Here is a 19,380-nt window from a genome sequence, read left to right on the forward strand (position 1 = left end):
GGGGGAAGGGGGCAGAGGGAGAGGGAAAGAGTGAGAATCTTAAGCAGACTCCACACCCAGTGCAGAGCCCACCTGGGGCTCGATCTCATGGCCCTGAGATCATGACCTGAGCCAAAATCAAGAGTCAAATGCTTAACCAACTGAGACACCCAGGTTCCCAGGAGGGATGCCATCTTAGGGTGTCCAGGAAGGCCTTCCTGAGAAGATGGATTTGGAATCAATATGTGAAGGAAATGGCAGAATTGGTGGGCACGGTTGCTGGGGAAGCACATTCCTGGCGGAGGAAGCACCAAGTATAACACCAGAGGGGGGCTGTGCCTGGCATGACAGCATGGGAGGCTCTGCAGTGTGACTAAAGAGGAGAAACCATCTTTCATTGGTCTCTCATCTCTGAACATCTGTGGGCAGAGACATGGACTGTCTTTGCTCTGAACCATCCTTTTTTTTTTTTTTTTTAAGATTTATTTATTCATTTTAGAGAGAGAGCAAGATAGTCTATGTGGGCATGTGAATCAGGGGAGGAGCAGAGGGAGAAGGAAAGAGAGAATCCCAAGGACAGGGCTCACCAAGTATGGAGCCCAACATGGGACTCAGTCCTGATCCTAGGACCCTTAGAATACAACCTGAGCCAAAATCAAGAGCCAGGTGCCTAACCCACTGAGCCATGCAGGTGCCCTGCTCTGAACCATCTCTTTAAGACCCTTTGTAGGGCAACAGCCTAGGGAGATGGAGATAGTGTTTCCTGTTCACAGTTAAGTGCAAATACGCTTACTGTCCATGATAATTAAGATAGGGTTTCCCTCCTGAAAGAACCCTTCCCATATAAAAGGTTGGGGTTCTCTAAGCTCAGGATTCCTCTCCTGTAGGGCAGCCCACTATGTGTCCATGAGGTCTGACCTCATGGTCCTGTGGAAACGGGGCTCATTGATCTGGTGCATGAAAATGCTGATATTCTACCTACTGCTATTGCTGTCAAGGATAAAGTCCTTTGTTTCTGACCCAGGAGTCTCATGTCTTCTGGCAGCATCTGTGAACTTACAGCAGGCTAACTTGTTAGCTTAGAAGTAGTGGGAATGCTCAGACCCTGAACTGGTGCCTATATGGCTTCAGAGGCCAGAGTAAGCTAGATTTCACTCTGAGTGGGATGGGAGTCACCGGAGGGTTTTGAGCTGAGGTGTCACATGACCTTAGGTTTTATAAAGGTTCACCAAAGCTGCCTTATTGAGAATATGCCGTAAGAAGCAGAAGATCAATGGTCAGGTCAATGACCTACCAATAACCCAGAGGCAAGATGATCAGGGCTCAGTAGTGGTGGTAGAGCGGTGTGAGTAGTGGGATTCTGGATCCGTTGGAGGTGAAGCTGACTCTCTTCCGGGTATGAGAGGAGAGGTGTCAAGTTGTTAGCTTGAGCAGACAGAAGCCAGAAGTTGCCCATAACTGGGATGGAGATGATTTCAGGGGGAGCCGGGGGAGGGGATAGCAAGAGTTCAGCTTGAGGATGTTGGATTTAAATTGCCAGGGGGCATCCAACAGATGTTGAGGCATTTGGATATAAATTCATTATTCAGGGGTGAGATCTGGTCTGGAGAAACAAATTTGAAGTTCATTAACCATATACGATATTCAAAGCCTAAAGACAGAGATCACTGCATATAGAAAAGAGAAGAGGCCCAAGAATGAACATCCCCCACTCCCACCTTCCATATTTAAGAGGTTAGGGAAGTAAGCAGAAATCACAAAAGGGACTGAGAAGCCAGTAAGATAGTAGGGAGCAGGTTATCCCAGCAGCCAGGAGAAGAAGGGGTTTCCAGGAGAGGGAGTGACCAAGGCCTGCTGATAGGTTAAGTAAAATGAGGCCACATGCCGGCATCTCAGTTATTATAGTTACTTACAATAAGTGTAAAGCCAGAGGCATATCACAGATGGAGCAATGAACTCTAAGTGTGTCAAGAACCCTGCTGGGGCTTGGGGATAGGGAGGAGGGCATGAGCAAAGGCTCAGAATGCTGAAGACGGTCGGCACGTTTGTCTGGGGGAATTGTGAGCCCAGGAGGGTAACGCAGCGAGGCTAGATATCAGGGTACAATACGCGGGCTGCAGGTGAACCGGTGAAGGCTCAGCTGGCTTTGCTCAGGCATGCCTAGGCAGCGGATCTCTGTTTCCGAAAGACCCTTCGGAAGTGTGGGGGCAGGGACTCGGCCAGCGCACAAACCAGGCCCTTCGGGGCCGCCCATTGGTCCTGGTGTTCCACACATCTGCAACAATCCACTTGCTTAGAACCTGCGGGGAGAGCGGTCTGCGCGCGGAGGCCAATGCTGCAGTGCGGTCCAGCTCCGCGGGGTCCGGAGGCTGAGCTTACGCGGGGCTGGGGGCTGACAGGCAAGGGGCTGCAAGCCCCCTCTGAGCGGGCGGTGTATGAGCTGTCTGATTCACACCTCAACCTTTTGATTTTAAAGGGAAAGGGTACCTAGGAAGTCTCCGTGGTAGTCCAACGCCCCTCGCTTCCCCGTCTAAACTTCAGTTCACTCGTGGAGTGTGAACTCCACGCCCCCACGGCTAAGGAGGCTTTTCGCCTTCGCGAGGTAATTTCATTTAAGAGGAAGCACTCACGTCACTTTCGGAAGAGGCGAAAAGTTTAAAAATGCGGGTTGGGGGAGGCCGACCAAGTGTGGTCGTGGGGCACTGGCGAGTCGCAGAGCCTCCTGCAGTCCGCCCCGGGGAAACAAACAAAAACACGGGGAGGGGGAGGTCGCTCCCCGCCTCCCGGTCCCGAGGCGCGGGGGCACAGGGGCCGCTCCAGGGCCCACAGGGAAGGCTGCGTGGGATGCGAGATTGTCCCGCGCCCTCGGCGCCTTGACCTGGGCTGTGCGCCCCCTCCCCGTGGTCCCGGGCGGGGCGGGCCGCGACGCGGCGCGGACTACAAGTCCCAGGAAGCCCAGAGGCGGGCGCGGGCGGAGCCTGGCGCAATTCCCCGGGATCCGGCGCGCAGGGAAGCGCCGCGGAGGACGCAGCGGCGGCGGCCGGAGGGCGGCGAGCGCGCGGGCGGGCGGGGCGCGGGCGGGCGGGGCGCGGGCGGAGGCGGGGCCGACGTGGGCCGGAGCCCTGCGTGCCGGGGAGGGGGCCGGCCGGGCAGGCGGCGGGCGGCGCTCGGAGCGGGCTCCGCGGCTTGCGCGGCGCCTGCGGCTCGGTCTCGGCTCGGCGGGCGGCGCACGGCAGGCGCGGCTTGGGGGCCCCGGCGCGCCGGGCAGCGCAGCACGCAGAGAGCGGACCCACGCCGCAGCCGGGCGCCCAGAGCGTTGCGGCCACTGCCCGGGGGCCGGCCCTCGGCCCCGGCGCTCGGAGCGCGGCGGCTGCCTGGCTTTAATGGCTGCTCGGCCGGGCAGCGCCTAGGGGTGGAAGGGGCTGAGGCGCAGGAAGGCGCCCGAGCGAGCCTCCTCCGGGGCCGGCCGCGCCTGCCGCGGCGCGCTCCATGGGGGCCCGCTGACCCGGGGCGCCGGGGCCCGCTCGCTCGCCGGCCGCGCGTCCCGGCCATGAACTGAGTCTGCGGGCCGGCCCCGCGCCTGCTCCGCCCGCTCCTTTCTTCTCGCGCCTCCTCCGCCCGCCGCCGGCGGGCCCGGCTCCCCGGGGGCTGCGGCGCCCCGGGCTCGGCGGCCCGCGGGCCCCGGGGCGCGGGGCGGCGGCGGCGGCGGGGGGCGCGCGGCTCCGGGCGCGGCGCCTGCACCATGAACTACCAGCAGCAGCTGGCCAACTCGGCTGCCATCCGGGCCGAGATCCAGCGCTTCGAGTCGGTCCACCCCAACATCTACTCCATCTACGAGCTGCTGGAGCGCGTGGAGGAGCCGGTGCTGCAGAACCAGATCCGGGAGCACGTCATCGCCATCGAAGGTGAGGGCCGGGCCGCCGCGGGGCTTCTGGAAAGCGCGGGGGAGCGGGCGCCCCCGGCGCGGCGGGGTGCGCGCGCGCGCGTGTGTGTGCGTGCGTGTGTACACACGCGCGGGGCCGTGGCACGCGGCTGCCCCGCAGAGGGAGCTTTGCGGTGCTTCATGTCCTGCAAGGCCGGGCGACGGCGGAGGGGGAGGCCGAGGGCGCCGCCAGCTCTCCCGGGGAAGATGGGCGGGCAGCGTTAATTTGATCATGGGCAGTGGAGTCTCTCCTGTGCGAAGGTGGCTCGATGCTGCCGCGTCCCGGACCGCCCTACTGACCGGACCGAGCCGATCCCCGGGGACTGCTGGCAGGGTTGGTGCCACCGGACCCGTGACAGGTTACCAGGCCAGGGCTGGGCGTCTTGCTAGATGTTGAAGAGGTTTGGGAAAGTGCAGCTGCTGGGCTGGGGGCCCTGACCAGAGTGCTTAGGCGGGGCAGGGCCACCCCCTTCTCGTCTTTGCCCAATTCAGGGAGCCCGGTGGAGACAGCTTCATGGAGCCCGTGCAGACAGCTAGCCGGGGCTGCAGGCTGTGTCGTGTCCTCGTGCCTGTCCACCTGCCTCAGTGCAAAGGCTTGTCTCCCTATAGTGTTTTCTACCAAAAGTCTGGGGCCAGATTAGAAGTAGAGCCTTCCCTACCAGGGGGTCCCTCAGCCTCAGGGTCTCACTTTCACAGGCCAGAGGCCACCCCCTTCCAGCTTGTCCAGCGCGGCTGTGACCCTGCTGGAGAGGTGCTGCAGAGTTCGCCTCTCTTGGGCCTGTATTCTCTTGGGATTATGAGTGGCTCTTAACCTCTCTGCTAGTGGGTTTCTGGTTGTCTCCTTGATCTTTCCAGTTGGCCCCACCGAGATCCGCTGCGGGGACAAGGTGGGATGTCAGTATGGGCTGTGGTGTTCCACTCCAGCCAACACTCAGTCAGCAGTTTTTCCTCTCTGTTGACCAGAGGTGGTACAAGGCCTGTGGGTGGGCCATGCTACAACTGTCCTAACCAGACGCCACTGGGGCCGCTGTTGAGGAACATTGAGAATGTTCCAAGGCCTGGCAGGAGTTTGTCCAAAAGCCTGGGTACAGGCAGTCACCCAGCTCCCCTCCATCTGTGACGGCATCGGCCACAGGAAGGCTTTGCTTTGGCATCATGCAGTCCGAACTACTAACCCCAGAGCGTCTTGGTTTGACACTTGGCAGTTTAGATGGGGAGGGTGGGTGCTGTGGTGCTGATCCTCTTGGCATTTGGCAGCGCCGTGGACTTGAACCATGTCCCGGCCCGGCTGCCTGCCGATTGGCCGACTGCATCCACAGGGGACCTGCTGATTCCCTGGGAGGATCGGAGCAGAGCTCCAGCCTGTGTGGGACCTGGCTGTCAGAGCACGTGGCCACCTTGTTGGCAATTTAAGATGCTTCCAGATTCCTTGAGAGCTGGAGAGTCCCCGTGTGCCTCCGACGAGACCTGTGGGAGGCCGTGGGAGCTGCACGCATCTGCTGATGGCCGCGTGATGTTGCACGAAGGTTCCTCCAGGGCCTGGGCATCGGCTTGGTTGTGGTCAGAGTGAAAGGGACGCTGTGCCTGTTTCCCTTGTCTCTTTGCAGCTCTCTGGCTGTATCCATAGAAGTCTGATGAAACACTTGAAAAGCTAGTGGCAAGTGTTGGTTGCCTTGGCTGAGAGCCCCTCGTGGCCGTGCAGGGACCTCTCATTGAGTGTGGTTCCTGACTCCTTGTTCTCATTTCTCATTCGGGAAGCCCAGCTCTGGGGTCTCCCGCACTTACATTTTTCTTTTCTTTTCTTTTTCTCTTAAAAAAAGATGTTATATAGGGACGCCTGGGTGGCTCAGTTGGTTAAGCGGCTGCCTTCGGCTCAGGTCATGATCCCAGCGTCCTGGGATCGAGTCCCACATCGGGCTCCTTGCTTGGCAGGGAGCCTGCTTCTCCTTCTGCCTCTGCCTGTGCTTGCTCTCGCTTCTCTCTCTATGACAAATAAATAAATAAAATCTTTAAAAAAAAAAAAAAGATGTTATATGGTTTCTAGGTGAAGGTTTTTGGTAGCTTGATGTCTGCCTTTACCATGTGACAAGTTAAGCCCTTTCTTGGCTGGAATCCTTGTCATTTTTAATAAGACTCAGAATCACTGAATATGAATCCTATTTGGGACTTTGATGCTATTATTTTTCTGTTAGAAAAAGGAATGTCTGTGTTGTGTGTGGCTGTTAATGAAGCTTAAGAACCATTCTCATATGTTTCTGTTCTTCGCTTTACTGTGAGCAGTGATATCTCCTTTCATTTGTATAGAACTTTAGCAGAAATACTCTTGCATTCATCATCTCATTGTGTGTCTGTACCAGCCCTGTGAGAATGTGGGCCAGATTCATTATCTTCCTGTCGTGAAGGATGGCAGTTCAGGGAGGGATAATGACCTCCTGAACATTTGACTGAGGTCATTCCAAGTCTGGTCTAAAGCAGAGGGTCATTTGAATAGGTAGTGTAGATCTGTACCTCCCAAAGCACCTTACACTGCCCCTTCCAATGAAAGGTAAGTTCATCCATGATAATGAAATGTCCTCTCCCTCTGTGCTGATTTTAAGATACGGCTGTGATTTATGTCTGTATTGTTGATGTTTTGGAAATTGAGAGGATTGCTCGATTGTGGCAGGGGGACATTTTTGCTATGAAAAGAACACTGTGCAGAAGCAATTTTGCGTGATTGTGTAGTGCGTGGGTTATTCACGCATACGGAGCCCAAGAGTGTGGCCGTGGGGCCCGGAAGCTGCAGGCGTCATTCGGAGGAGCCCAGGGCTGGACGTGGGCATGTGCCCAGAGCATTAGCACCTTGCAAGTCAGGATGACACAGCGGCCAAGTAGAAGTCTTTCTGAATTTTAAAACAGAACCATCTGCTATCAGGAAAGCCTGTGCACATCAGGGCAGATAGTTGTTTAAAAATCATTTGTCCCACCAAACAGAAAACAGTCTGCATTTCAGAGCTATCCAGCTCGTCTTCCCCTGCTTCTGTGAGTACATGTACAAAGTTGAATTCCTATTTACAGAATTTCTCGGTTAACATATTGTGAGTACTTTTCAGTGATATAGACAATTTTGGAGATATAATTTTACTTTGGCATAATAATCCGGCATTTGGCTGTGCCATAATTTATTTAAAATTTTTCTATTTTTTGGTGTTTTCAAGAGTTTTTACTGTTGGTGTGAGGAGTGGCCTTGTTTGGCCAACATCTTTTCAAAGTGATTGTAAGTGGGTCTGGATTGGAAAATCTCTTGGTGATGGGCTGATTTGTGTCTATCTTATTTGAAAGAGTTCACTGAGAGTCCCAAATAAGAATGGGTCTGTGGACCCTGTTCGCAGGCATGGGAAATGTGATTTTGTTTTTGTTTTAAAATAATAACTTGTCAAAAAGTTTTTGTATTTTTTTTTTTCAAATTTTTATTTTAGACTTTGAGAGATTCATTTTTTTCTCCTAAATCTCTGGATTCTAAGGAAGCATTGCCTACTGTTTTCAGATTGTCCTGGTCAGATTTCTGGGGTGTCCCACAGGGGTGTGGCATATTCTGAAACGTGGCTGGGTGGCACGGATGTTCTCCAGACCCAGACACAAGGGCAAGATCCGCTGCTTCTGGTGTGGAGAGCTTGTCTGGGTTCCCCGCTTTGGTTCTCTTTTAAAAAAAAAATCTGTCTGGGGTGGATGGGTCTGAGGTAAACGAAGTCAGCTGCCTTTCTTGTTAAATAAACTTGCTCTTCTCTTAGGGCTCATGTCTCTGTTGGCGACGGCACAGTGTAATTCAGTTTGCCAGCAGTCGCACTGTGGTGGGAATAGCAGCACAGAGGGCTCACTTGCTGGGGTGATGGCTGAGCCCCCAACCAGCTCTTAGGCCTCCACACCACCCCCCTTTCCCAGGTGTCCCATCAGGCTTCCTGCCAGCCCCACTGGTGGTTTGTGCAGCTTCCCCTGGAGAGAAAGGCAGGAGAGCGCAGTCACAGTCCTCAGTCAGAGAGCTCTGCCTGGTGTCTCTGGAAAGGGCACTTCGATGGAGTGGGGAGGAGGGGTGCTTGGGCTGAGCCCCTGCACCAGGGGACCTGGGAAGGTGGGGTAAGGGGCCACTTAATGCTGTGATCCAGCTGCACTGTGGAGCATCTGCGGACAGTGGAGTGCTAAGTGCTCTCAGTTCATCCTGCGGTGATCCTAGGATCTTGATGCCACCGCTGAGATCCCGAACATGGAGGAGACTTGTCAGAGCTGGCCACGGGCTGGACTGACCTGGGTGCTGGCTCCGCAGCTCCATTCACAGTCTCCGCAGGCTGGAAGCGCCGCGGTCCCCAGCACAGCCTGCCTTTCCCCTGCCAGGAAGGGTCTGACAGTGCTGCTGGTAGCTGCGGGTGTTGTTTTTCTGTAAAGCTGCTCACCGTGGCGAGCTTGTAAGAGTTGGTTTTCATATAGGACATTATTCAATCTGGTTGTTGCCTGTGTATGTGTCTAGGGAACAAGTACCTTCTTCCTGCCATGGATGAGCATGATTTTTCTTTGCCAGTATCTCCTGCATTTGTATATTTCAGGTTTAATTGGAAGGTGCAGTTATGGGGCCTTCTAGTTATTGATACAAATGTTGCACTTTCTTCCTTGGAAATAATTCTCAGTTGGCCGGGTTCCTTGCTTCCAGGTTAAAGTTCATACCTTCCCGGTCCAGACGTCCCTTCTGGCCTGGCTGACGGCAGCATCTTCCCATACCTCTCCCAGGCACAGTTTCGGCCTGCCCGCTCCGTGTCCTTCGACTCCTCTCTAGCCTGCAGGACTGGGAGCTTTCTGAGGGCAGAAATAAGGATCTGTTCATTTTTTTTAAATGTCCTCAGCGATTCATGACACACTGAATCGCTGTGTGGCCCTTGGAGGAGGCCCAGGAATTGTTTGTTGACCGGCTCACTTGCCAGAGGGACTAACCTTTTCTCTGGAGTTTGAGTCTCTTTGCTCCTCATTGGTAATATAAATAGCGTTTATCCCCTGGCAGAAGTTGAGGGCGTTTTGAAACTTGTCAGGAGGGTACAGATGTTAGGGCTGGGCACCTTTTGGATCTGATGGGTTTCAGCCTGGGTGGAAACTAAACACCATGTGTTTGGGGTGGAAATGAGGCTTCTTTAGCGGGTGTAGGAGAAGGGAAGACTCTGCTTGATGAATCTGAGAGCCCTTTTCCACCAGGCGCTTTGCACAGAGAGGGCGTTCCTTTGTGTTGGCTGTGATTGACTTTCCAGCGGAGAAGACTGACGTGATGTATCTTCACTGTAACACTGAGAGCCGTGGTTCCCCAAGTTCAAGTGCAGTTGGATGACATGGAGAGAAGCAGACTGCTGGCCCCCAGCCCCCAAGTTCCTAGCTCTGTAGGTCCGGAGTGGGGTCCAAGAATGTGTTTTTCGAACGAGTTTCCAGAGGCTGCCAGAGCTGCTGGTCCAGGGACCACTCTCTGAGAAGTGTTGCTGTGGGTGGAGGAGCTCCTGCGGGCAGGACCTCTCTGGGCCCGCTGGTGGGCACGCATTCTCACGTGCAGGTGACAGGTGAGGGCCGGTTGCTGGGGAGTTCATTAAGGCCACACAACTTAGGCATCAAGGAGAAGGGATCTAAATCCAGGTCCCAACGGGTTCACGTCACTGTTCAGGCTACATCCACGATGCTGAGTGCCCGTGAGGGAGGCAGTCACACGGGGGTGCACATGATGGGGGAGCCTGTAGGGAGCTGCTCCCGCTTTAAGGCCCCTCTGCTGTGACGTTTGCTTTCCTTCCAGTCTTCTGGAGATTTTTGCGGCTTCTTGGGAGTCCCCTGTGCATTTAGAAGGGGCTCGTCAAACTTCAGTTGGCGGGGTGATTCGTCAGAGGATAACGTTTTGTTATCGCCGGTGTTGTGCTGGGAGAGGCTTTCAGTGAAGGCGGCGAGCTGCGCGTCATGAGCAGCCTGGGAGGGCTGACGGGGAGCCGAGACGCCAAGAGAGCAGCTGCAGGAAACTTCATAGCAAATCCTGGGGCCCTGTCACTGCCACCTCTGGCTTGGTTTTTTTTTGTTGTTGTTGTTGTTTTGTTTTTCCAAACCAGACTTTTTATTTGGTCAAGACTAAAATCCCTTAGTTTGCATCCTTCTTCTTCTTCTTTTTTTTTTTTTTTTTAACCCCCTGTGTACCCTGCAGGTGTTTATAGTTTGTGAGTCTCGCTCCGGCTTGTTTTAACTACTGATTTGGTCTTGTCTCGTGTTTCTCAACATTCAAACAAACCCGTTCCCCCACCTCCCACCCCCCTTCTCTACGCTGCAGATCCTCTGAGTCCTTTGCTTAAGTGATTGAGTTTGGCAAAGCGGATCAGGCTTAGTTATTTTTAAAATCCAGGGTTCGGAGTTCTGATCTGGTGCTTAGCTGCATAATTCCTTCCCTTTGTTAAGTGCCTCTCTCTGAGGAGGAGGCCCTCTGCAGAAATTAAGCCGCAGTCTCTGCAGCATCTGTTATTTTGGGACTGGGGATGAGGGCAAGGCTTTGGATGTGCCGCCGTGGGCCCCTCTTCCAGGAGTTCTGTGCTTCTGAGGGGCTGAGAGGGATTGTGGGTTCTTGCTTTATGGAGTGGGAAGCCCGTATGCAGGGCTGCGAGTGAAGTGACTTTCCCCAGATGCACTGATGACCCACCCAGGAGCAGGGTTGTTCCGGTCCGGTCCCTCCAGCCTCCCTGGGCCCCTGCTCTCAACTGCCTGAGGCCGGAAAGTGGTGTCTTGGTTGCCTCTGGGGGTTGCGAGGGAAAGAGAACAGTGCCACCCCCACAGAAGAGGTTGTTAATGGACCCTTTGAATAACCAGCCAAATAGTTTGTGTGCGAGGTCGGAACATTTTCCATAAAGAGCAGGCTAAATATAGGCTCCAGGGTGGGGACCCGGGCCCAAGAGGGGGGGTGTCAGGCCTCAGATATTGTTTCTTCCACTGGTAATCAGAACTTGCCACCAGCCCGGAACAGGTGGCCACCCTGAGCTGTCTGGGAACAGATTGGTGTTTTTGTTTAACCAGGGCCTCATTTGCAAATTTCACACTTCTCCCGCTGTTTGGTGGGGATTGTCTTTTTTTGGGCTGCAGTGTTGGAGTATTTGTACAGTGTTTCTACACAAGCAACTGTCTCATCTTTAAAGCTGCTCATGCCGTCTGCTTGTCATTAGCATCGTGGTTTAGAAGCAGCTTTTTATTTTTCATTTTTTAAGGGTGGGAAACACTTTTCATGGTCCTGGGAGAAGAATTCAAATAATTACCGGCCATGTTCACTTTTGATTTATGTTTGGTCTTAGAAATGTCAACATTCAACAGGCTCCCGCAAATAGAACCATGTTGATTTCCAGCTTAGGACATAGCCTCACCGAAGCCACTGTTCCCATGTTCCCAGATAATAGTCTTCAAGGGAGAAGAGTGTCTTTTGGAAGTCAATTTAGTTTGAGTTTGAAGAGTTTTAGTTGACAGGGACATACCAACAATAATGATGAAAGGAAGAAATTAGAAATTTTTTTTTTAAATCAATGCCTGCGACAAAACAAGACCCATTTTAGGTTCCTGGCAGAGCTTTTACCTCTGAAGTGCAAGACCAGAAGCGTGCCCTCTGCGTGAGGATGGATGGTGGCCTTTAGCAAGATTTGGTCTTGCAGGTGAGCTGGTTACTTCCTGGTTTCTGTAATGAAAACGAAATTGATTTGGAGAGAGCTGATGGCCCTGAGATTCAGCTGTTTGTTTCCAGTTGTCCTTTTCCGTGAGCGGAGAGCAGGCCTATCTTCCAGGGAGGGTGCTTGGCTGAAGCCTGCCAACCCACCCTTCGTGGTGGTTCTTGAGGACCTGGGGTGCCGCAGTCACGTGTGGTTCCCTCTCCCGTTCTGACCCGGCTGCCATTAGTACAGGCTGGTAAGCCTGATTTCAGACGGACAAGAGCATTGTTTCAGTTGTAGGCTCAACAACCACGTCTGGGTCTCTGCTTGTCCATGTGTTACTATTTTGAGTTTGGAATTGGTGGGACTGGGACCACTTTAAGCTCCTGAATTTTTCTGAGCTCTTTTTTCACCTAGAGCATTATTACAGAAAGATGCCCGAGTCATCAGGGAGGAGGTTTTCACGGACTGAGCACATGTATGTCACCGGCATTCAGATGAACAGACAAGGCAATCGGCAGGACCCGTCTGGGCTCTGGGTTGAGTTTAGTTATAGGAGGTTGCCTTGGTTTATTGGTGCGTTCTCCCACTGATGGGCATTTGCATGGTTTCCTGTTTCTGGCTGCTACAAACAGCACCACTGAGAACATTCTCGTACTGGTCTTTTGGTTCCTATCAGGTACCTAGGAGTGGGGAGCTGTGTGATGTTACCTGTGTGGACACAACCAACCATGAAACCAGTCTGTCTGGTCGGTAGGCAGCACCAGTCTGAAGAGACCTTTCATTGCTGTTCAGTGTTCAGTTCATGGGGCTTAGGGACTGCCTTCTGCCTTTGATTTTAATTCTCTGCCTTGTTTGTTCATAAACAAATATTTAAGTGGCTAATAAATTTCCGGCACTGTCTTAGATTTTAGGATTTTTCTATGCACTGTTAAATCCTTGTTAGATGAATAATTACAGCTCTGTAAAGAGAAGCTGTGTGAGTGAAATCCTTCACCAGGAAGTACTTTCCTTTAAAATGTGGATGTCACAGTTCCCCTGAGGCCGGCATGGGCCCCTTTGGGCTCTCCCTGGCTCTTGGCAAATCAGTAATCAGTTGGGGTACTCATTCTGGAGGATCCCAGCCCAGTCCAGGATCCATCTCACCACACCCATCCTGGGTGTTAAGTAACCTTTGGATCTGTGTTGGCATTTGAATGGAAACTCATTTTCTACTCTGGGCCTAAGCTGTTCTGTGGTCTTATAGTTACATATTAGCACTCCTCAGTTTCTGTTGTTTGTAGCAATTATGTGCAAGACAGGAAAGAAAAAAAGCTAAGTGTTGCCAACTCTGTTACTCTCAAGGGGTTATTTTCTTTGTTCCTTCTGTGGTGATCTGGAGCTGCCCATCCTCTCGACAAAGGCCACACTGACTGGGGCCAAACCTGGGAGCTCATGAGGGTGGGAGGGTGTGTGCGTGCCAGAGAGCTTCTCCAGTGGCTTCACACAAGAAAATGTTTATTTTGAGGGATGGGGGTGGGAGGGCTGTGTTTATTGTCCCATCTTAGCATGGAAGTAGCTAGTGTGAGAATCAATAGGCAAGGTTTTATGAAGCACCTACAGTGGGGCAAAGGGCAGTTTTTAAAATCTGGGGTGGGGGAGGGCTGGCAGATGTACGGGACCTGAGGCCTTCTGCCAGCACACCTTAGATCTAGCTCAGGAGGCCACAGGAATACAAACTGAGATAAGGGGCCACAGTAGTTCCAGGCTACGTGAGAAAGCCAGGGCTGCCTTGCAGGGAATGGGATTAACCCAGTTTGGAGGGTGGGTGGGACTCGCAGTGGAGGGTTTTCCGGCTAGTGGGTAACAGGATGGATCCTCAGCATACAGAGACTCAAGGAGTCCTGGGTGATGGAGAAGAGCCTCTGCTCTCCCAGAGAGCAGGTCAGGAGCACTTTTATTGGGGAGCAGGAAACTATTGATTATGGATTTCCATTCAGGGAGGGGAGCACTGTGATGCTCAGCTGTGGCCCTGCAGGCTAGAGGGGGTGTTGGTGGCTGCAGTCGTGGGGACTGGTGAGGAGGGCTCAAAACCGGGACCATCATCCAGGCTGTTATGGGGGAAGGTGGGAGCACAGACAGGCCCCAGGAGATGGTCAGGGAGGTGCAGGCCACCAGTGTGGCCTGTGAGCCTCAGGATGGAGTGGGGGAGATGAGAGACTGAGGTTTGATCCTTGACGTTTGTTCAAGGGATTCCAACTATGGATGCCCTGGAGGTTTGGGCAGGGGGTGTACGGGGCCATGTGTGACAGTTACCTGGGATTTGTGGAAGAGGGCCCTGTCCTGTGGGGCTGGTTTGCATATGTAGATCAGGGAATCACCCCGTCTCTGGAGCAGGCCAAGAGGCAGGCATCCAGGATGTATTGTGGCCTCTTCCTACCTTGCAGACTTTAAATGGGTGTCCGAGGTGTGTGGACGAGAGTTGCTCCGGAGTCTGGCTGGTGTGTATCTGTCCAGGAGCTGAATCTGCCCGAGGTGGGGGCTTACATGATTGAGTTGTTGCTCATAGCCCCTGGACTGTGGTGGCCCCTGAAGTCTAGCTTGTCCAACCAGAGTCTCTTGGCCAGCTGTTCCTTTTTCAGAGCAGTGCCGAGGGCGTACCCCGGGATGCTTGACTGATGTATCGGTCTGGAGCTAAACCTGAACTTACATCTTTACGTCGGGCTCTCTACCCAAGTCTGTGGCTGTTCCTATTAGGTGTGTGTAGTTTCCACTTAATGGCTTGAATCCATAGACTTTTAGAGCCAAGTGCTGGGAGTACAGAGGTGAATGGGCCATTTGCCAGGTGTGAACAAGACAGGTTTGTGCTTTGGGCCAGGTGTGTAGTGAGCTGGGGAGTAGCGAGGGTGCCGTGAAGAGGCCCAGGGGCTCCTGGAAGATGCCTTGTTTGAGCCCCAAAAGGCAGAAAGCTAATGTCGTGGGGGGTTGTTGACAGGGGACTCTGTCATCTATCAGGAGGCCTTGGAAAACTCATCTTTGCCCAAAGATGTCTCACTGTGTTCACGCAGAAAAGTCAGTTTCCATTTTTTCACTTAGAAAATTTCAATTTTACTGGGGTTTCTCAGTCTGTGTTTGCCTTTCTGGTCATCTCATGCTGGGGAATAAAAGAGTTACTTGTCTCTTTTCATCCACAGTCTGAATCTACAGGTTTTTTCTTTTCCTCTCTCCCTCCCGCTCCCCCCCCCCCCCCAGCTTTAGACTCCCCAAATCCTACACTCTTTCCCTAAGTTCCCAGCTGGCCAGGAGACATCACCAGAGTGGTGCTAAAATCATGCGCAGTGGCATGTGGTTTGTTGCCCCCCCCCCCCCGCCCCCATGCCAAGTGAGGCCTGGAGGTGCTGGGAGGGCAACTTGTCCTGAAAGTGCTTCAGAATTCCAGAGTTCCAATCAAGAGTCTGTGTTCTTCTAGAATTCCACCTTCTCCTACTGATGGGACGCAGGTTGCTGTGCACTGAGAGTTTTGCAGATTGCCTGCTTAGAGATAAAAGACATAGAGTGGTAGAGCTGTACTCTAGTCTGGGGAGATTGGCACCCCTCCACTTGCTGGCATTAATGCTGGGGTGTGTTGTGTTGAGCAGAGTGTGGTAAGAGGCAATTGCGCATCTGAGTGGACGGAGCCCTCACCCACCTGTGGGGTCTCAGGCACCTCCTTCTGGGTCTGCTTAGGGAGGGAGCAGTGTACTATTCTAGGGCCTGGGAGTCATACAAACAAGGCGTTTTGTGACTAAGAGACAAAATTTGCAGATTAACTCCAGCTTGAGCTTGAGGAGGCTTTCTTTTCCTCAGCGTTTTGTGATGAAAATTGTCAAACACACAGAAGAGTTGAAAGAATGTTTAGAGGAACTGTTCTGTTCCCTTTGCCTTGCTTCTCTCCTTGTCAGTGCGGCGTATCTCCCCATGCAGCCAGAGGATTGTTATCTAGCGTTTTCTCTAGATTTCAGAGTTTTCCAAGGCTCATCTGATTTTGGCTTGGAATCCAAAGGATTACTGGAAATGGTGCTAGGCAGGGTGTTAGGGCATCTGGTTCGAGGTGCAGTGCCGGCAGAGAGGGGCAACGCACGGGCTGAGTGTGGGTGCTTGTGAGGGGGTCTCATTCTGCAGGGAGTTGGTTTATTTTGGGGTCTGGAAGGACAGCATTTTGTTGTGTTACTGTTGATTTAGTTCAGATGTGAACCCAGAAGGAAACTTGGACTGAATTCTGACTTGAATTCCCCATTTCAGGGTGTGTATTTGGGAGGGCAGCCCCTCTTTGGTCCTCGGTAGTTTTGGGGATGGGATGGCACAGAGGACTTTGGTTTTAGGAGGAGCCCATGTGTTGATATGGAAGACAGGCATTTTCTTATTTAATAAGTTACATTGTGATCGCTTCCTGGAAGGGGAATGATGTCCTGGAGGCTGACAGCCAGGGTGACTCTGTGGCCTATAGCAGACAGATACCTCTTGCTTGGGGATCCGAGACAGGCTCCTGCCTTGTGACTTGCCATGGCATTCTTGGGACACACATGTCCCTTTGGTCCTTCAATTTAGAAGGGGTTGAACTTTGATCTCAGGGTTCCCCCTGTCTCTGAAGTGACCACCACAACTGCCCCTTTCATTGCTCCTTATTCTCCAAAATGACCAAGTCTGGCAGAGGTGGGGATGGGTGGGGGGAGGAGGAGATGGTCAGATGAGGCCAGATTGCCCTAGGGCCTTGTGTTGAATTGTTTCTATCCATAATTCTCCTCCCCCAACAAAGTCATAGAGTGAAATCTCACTCAGTAGAGCAGTGTCCAGTCAAGGGAAGGAAACATATTGCGTGTGTATGTGTGTAACCCATGTGGTCCATAGAAAAAGTAGCACCGGCATGGGTGCATCTCTTGAAGGCTTCCTTCTGACACCTGAGCGTGGGCAGGTGTGTGCTGAAGAACCTCGTGGATGATAATCTCCAGCACTCTGCAGTACTCTCGTCCCCCAGACTTAGAGACGGTAAACAGCAGGTGTGCAGCTGTCTAACCTGGTGATGGTGTGTCATTGTCGTCGTAATGGGCATGTGTTGAAAGCAGCCGGTGTGATGAACACGTCTGTTATGTGTATGACTTATATGGCAGGTTTTAAGGCAGATCCTAGAAGTCTAATTAAGCTCTCAGTCACCTCGCTGGTTCACGAGTTTGAGGGAGCAGCCTCCAGAATGGCAGTCATCGTGGCCCTGAATGGGGAGCTGAATTACAGTGTGATTCTTGTCTCTGCAGTGTTAATCACAGTGTTAATTATAGAACCTGATTAGCCCCAAATTCCTGTTCTCCAGACTGGGCCCAAATGGGGCATGTCTTCCGGGTTGTCCTTGAGCCAGCAGTGACTTCACAGTGGGCTGGTAGAGTCCCCAGCCTCCTCATCTGCCCCCTGCAGTGCTCCCCGCATCCTGCCCAGAGCTGGCTGGACCGGAAGGCCTTGGGGGGGGGGGTGTTACTGAGTCAGCAGATTCCTTCCTGGATACTCTCTCAGGTCTTCTACACACAGAGTCCTCTCCGGGTGGTGGGCCCCGCTTCTGCTGGCCAGTCGGACTCTCCTCTCCCCTTCCCAGGACTTCCAGCATCTTTGCTCAGGGACCTACCTTTGTTTCTTTGCCAGATTTCAGTTTGAATGGGTCTATGTGTCCAAAATCTCTAGCAGAGCTCAGGCTTTAATTTCCATTTGGTCGCAGTCCTGTCTTTACGGCAAGCAGGCTTTGAGCTAAGGGGAATTTATGGCAGAATGTGTCTCGGTTGTCACCTCTTTGTCACTCGGCGAGGGGTTGAGTTTCTGAAGAAAAGGTTGGTGGCTCGATGCCCCTCCCTCTCTCCCCCCTCCTTCCTTTCTCACGATGTGGGAAAGCTACCCCCACCCCCAAGTGGGAAAGCTTAGCTTTTGAACGTGTCCTCTGTGGTGGGACACGATGCTTTGGCCCTTCCAGCAGTTTATGAAAGTGCGATCCAGCCTCGTTCGTGAGCTATCGTGGAGGAGGGCGTTCCCCAGAGACTGGCCTGTACAGTTCATCTGGTCATTTCCGTAACAGGCAACCCAAATTCTCCTTATAGCTTGGCTCCCCCTGAGTACTGAAAGGCCTCTTGTTTCAGAGGCCTTATCTTAAATGCTGCTTCCCGGGGATCCAGGGCCGTCAGCCTCTCCAGACGCCCAGCCATCCCTCTCCCTTCTCTTTCTGTCTCTGGTGTGTGTGTTTGTGGACACATGGGGATGTCTTTCCCCCGGTTTATCCCAAAAGCAGCCTGGCAGCCTTGGCCGTGATTTGTTCCCAGAAGGGTGGGCAGTGGAGACATGCGTGGACCATCTGCATGGCGGGGGGCGGGGGGCGTGTCTGCACCTTCTCACACCAGAGAACAACAGTTCCTCTCCCCGCTGCACCCACCTGTGGCTTCTGAAAACAGCCCCTGCCTAAGAATTCTGTAGGAAGATACCGTGTAAGAGCTAATTGCAGCGAACTTTTCCAGAAACGTGTGTTTGGAAGATCCATGTTCCATGGTTACTGTTACCTTGGCTCTTGTTACATAACTCCTGTTAGATACGGGGGTTTTGGGAGCTTGGGTTCCAATATTTGAAAAACATGACTTGAACTACAGTGACTATGATATTGCCTTTTTGGGGCTTTCTGGACATAAACACAGGAATTGTAATCAGAAACCTGAGTTTATTTGCCAAGAGTTTCTTTGTTGGTTTGAAAATACGCTGCTGGGACCACTCCTAACCTGACGAGGGGCTGTCAGAGGCTGTGTCCCCAGGAGAAGGGCCACTGAGCCTCCAGGCCACTACTGTTGGCCTCACGCTTAGGCTCGTTTTCCCTGACCCACGTCCGTGCTGCGTTCCTCCCTCCACACTCTGCAGAGATGGGGAGGCAGGGGCTGGTGGGCAAGGGGCTGAAGGGACAGCATGTTAGACCAAGACCCTAGCCGTCTGCTTATGGAGTTGACTAGAGTATGTCTTCTGATGGTTTTTCTACGAGCACTGTGATCTCAGGCTAGCTTCTGGCCTTTTCCCTGAGCCTGAGGGAAGCTGGAGCTGGAACAGCCCCTTGCTGATTCTTTCTCTCTAAAGCCCCAGGCAGCCAGGTCCTACTTGGGCTGGGCTGACTCTCTTTCGTTGGGGAATTTGTTGGTGATCAGTCGTGACCTTTTGCATGCTGAGCTTCTGTACCTGGAAAGCCCCAGAGGGAGCAGCTGCTGGGAGTCTGTGGGGCGGGTTTGGAGTGCTCCCGTGTTCCAGGCCCAGCGCTGCAGCCAACTGGCCCAGGGGCCTCCACGCTCTCCTCCCCGGTTGCTCCATCCCAGACCTTAGCTACGAGTTCATTTTGAGGAAGAAAAGACAGAAACCGCTCCCTGAGATTGCCCTGTGCCGTGCAGACCTCCAGGGAGAGGCTGGTGTAGGGATGTCCCTCTTGGGCCTGGGGTAGGTACAGTTCTGCTCCCGCAGCCAGGCAGGCAGCAGGTTTGCCTTGTAAATGACACCGTTTGTTGCCTGGAGGCGTCTCTGACAGCTGCTCCTGCTCCGGATTCCAGAAATTTCTACGAAACATTACAGGAACACCCTCCCTCCCTCCCAGTTTCTTCCCTTTCTTCACTTGGTACAACCCATAACCGCTCCAGCTGTTTCCTGAGTGTGTGCTGTGCATGGGACCCCGTGGTGAGCGCTTAAACATGCTTTCTGCCCTTTTATCCAGGTTTCCCCAGGACAGATGTGGTAGGACCCTCATTTGACAGGTCTGGAGCCTGAGAGCCAGGGTTTGAGCCCTTGCCTGAATCCACCCAC

At 53.2% G+C, this 19,380-nt stretch overlaps 1 protein-coding gene across 1 annotated transcript in view; it reads left to right on the forward strand.

Annotated features, from left to right (window-relative positions):
- The first annotated feature begins 3,128 nt into the window (after nucleotides 1-3,128).
- Nucleotides 3,129-19,380, forward strand: part of AGAP1 (ArfGAP with GTPase domain, ankyrin repeat and PH domain 1) — a 514,946-nt gene continuing 498,694 nt past the window's right edge. Inside the window, 1 exon segment of the mRNA XM_032355251.1 lies at nucleotides 3,129-3,884. Coding sequence (XP_032211142.1) covers nucleotides 3,722-3,884 — 163 coding nt within the window. The 5' untranslated portion in view covers nucleotides 3,129-3,721.

Source organism: Mustela erminea, chromosome 8 (assembly GCF_009829155.1).
Source record: "Mustela erminea isolate mMusErm1 chromosome 8, mMusErm1.Pri, whole genome shotgun sequence".
Taxonomy (NCBI): domain Eukaryota; kingdom Metazoa; phylum Chordata; class Mammalia; order Carnivora; family Mustelidae; genus Mustela; species Mustela erminea.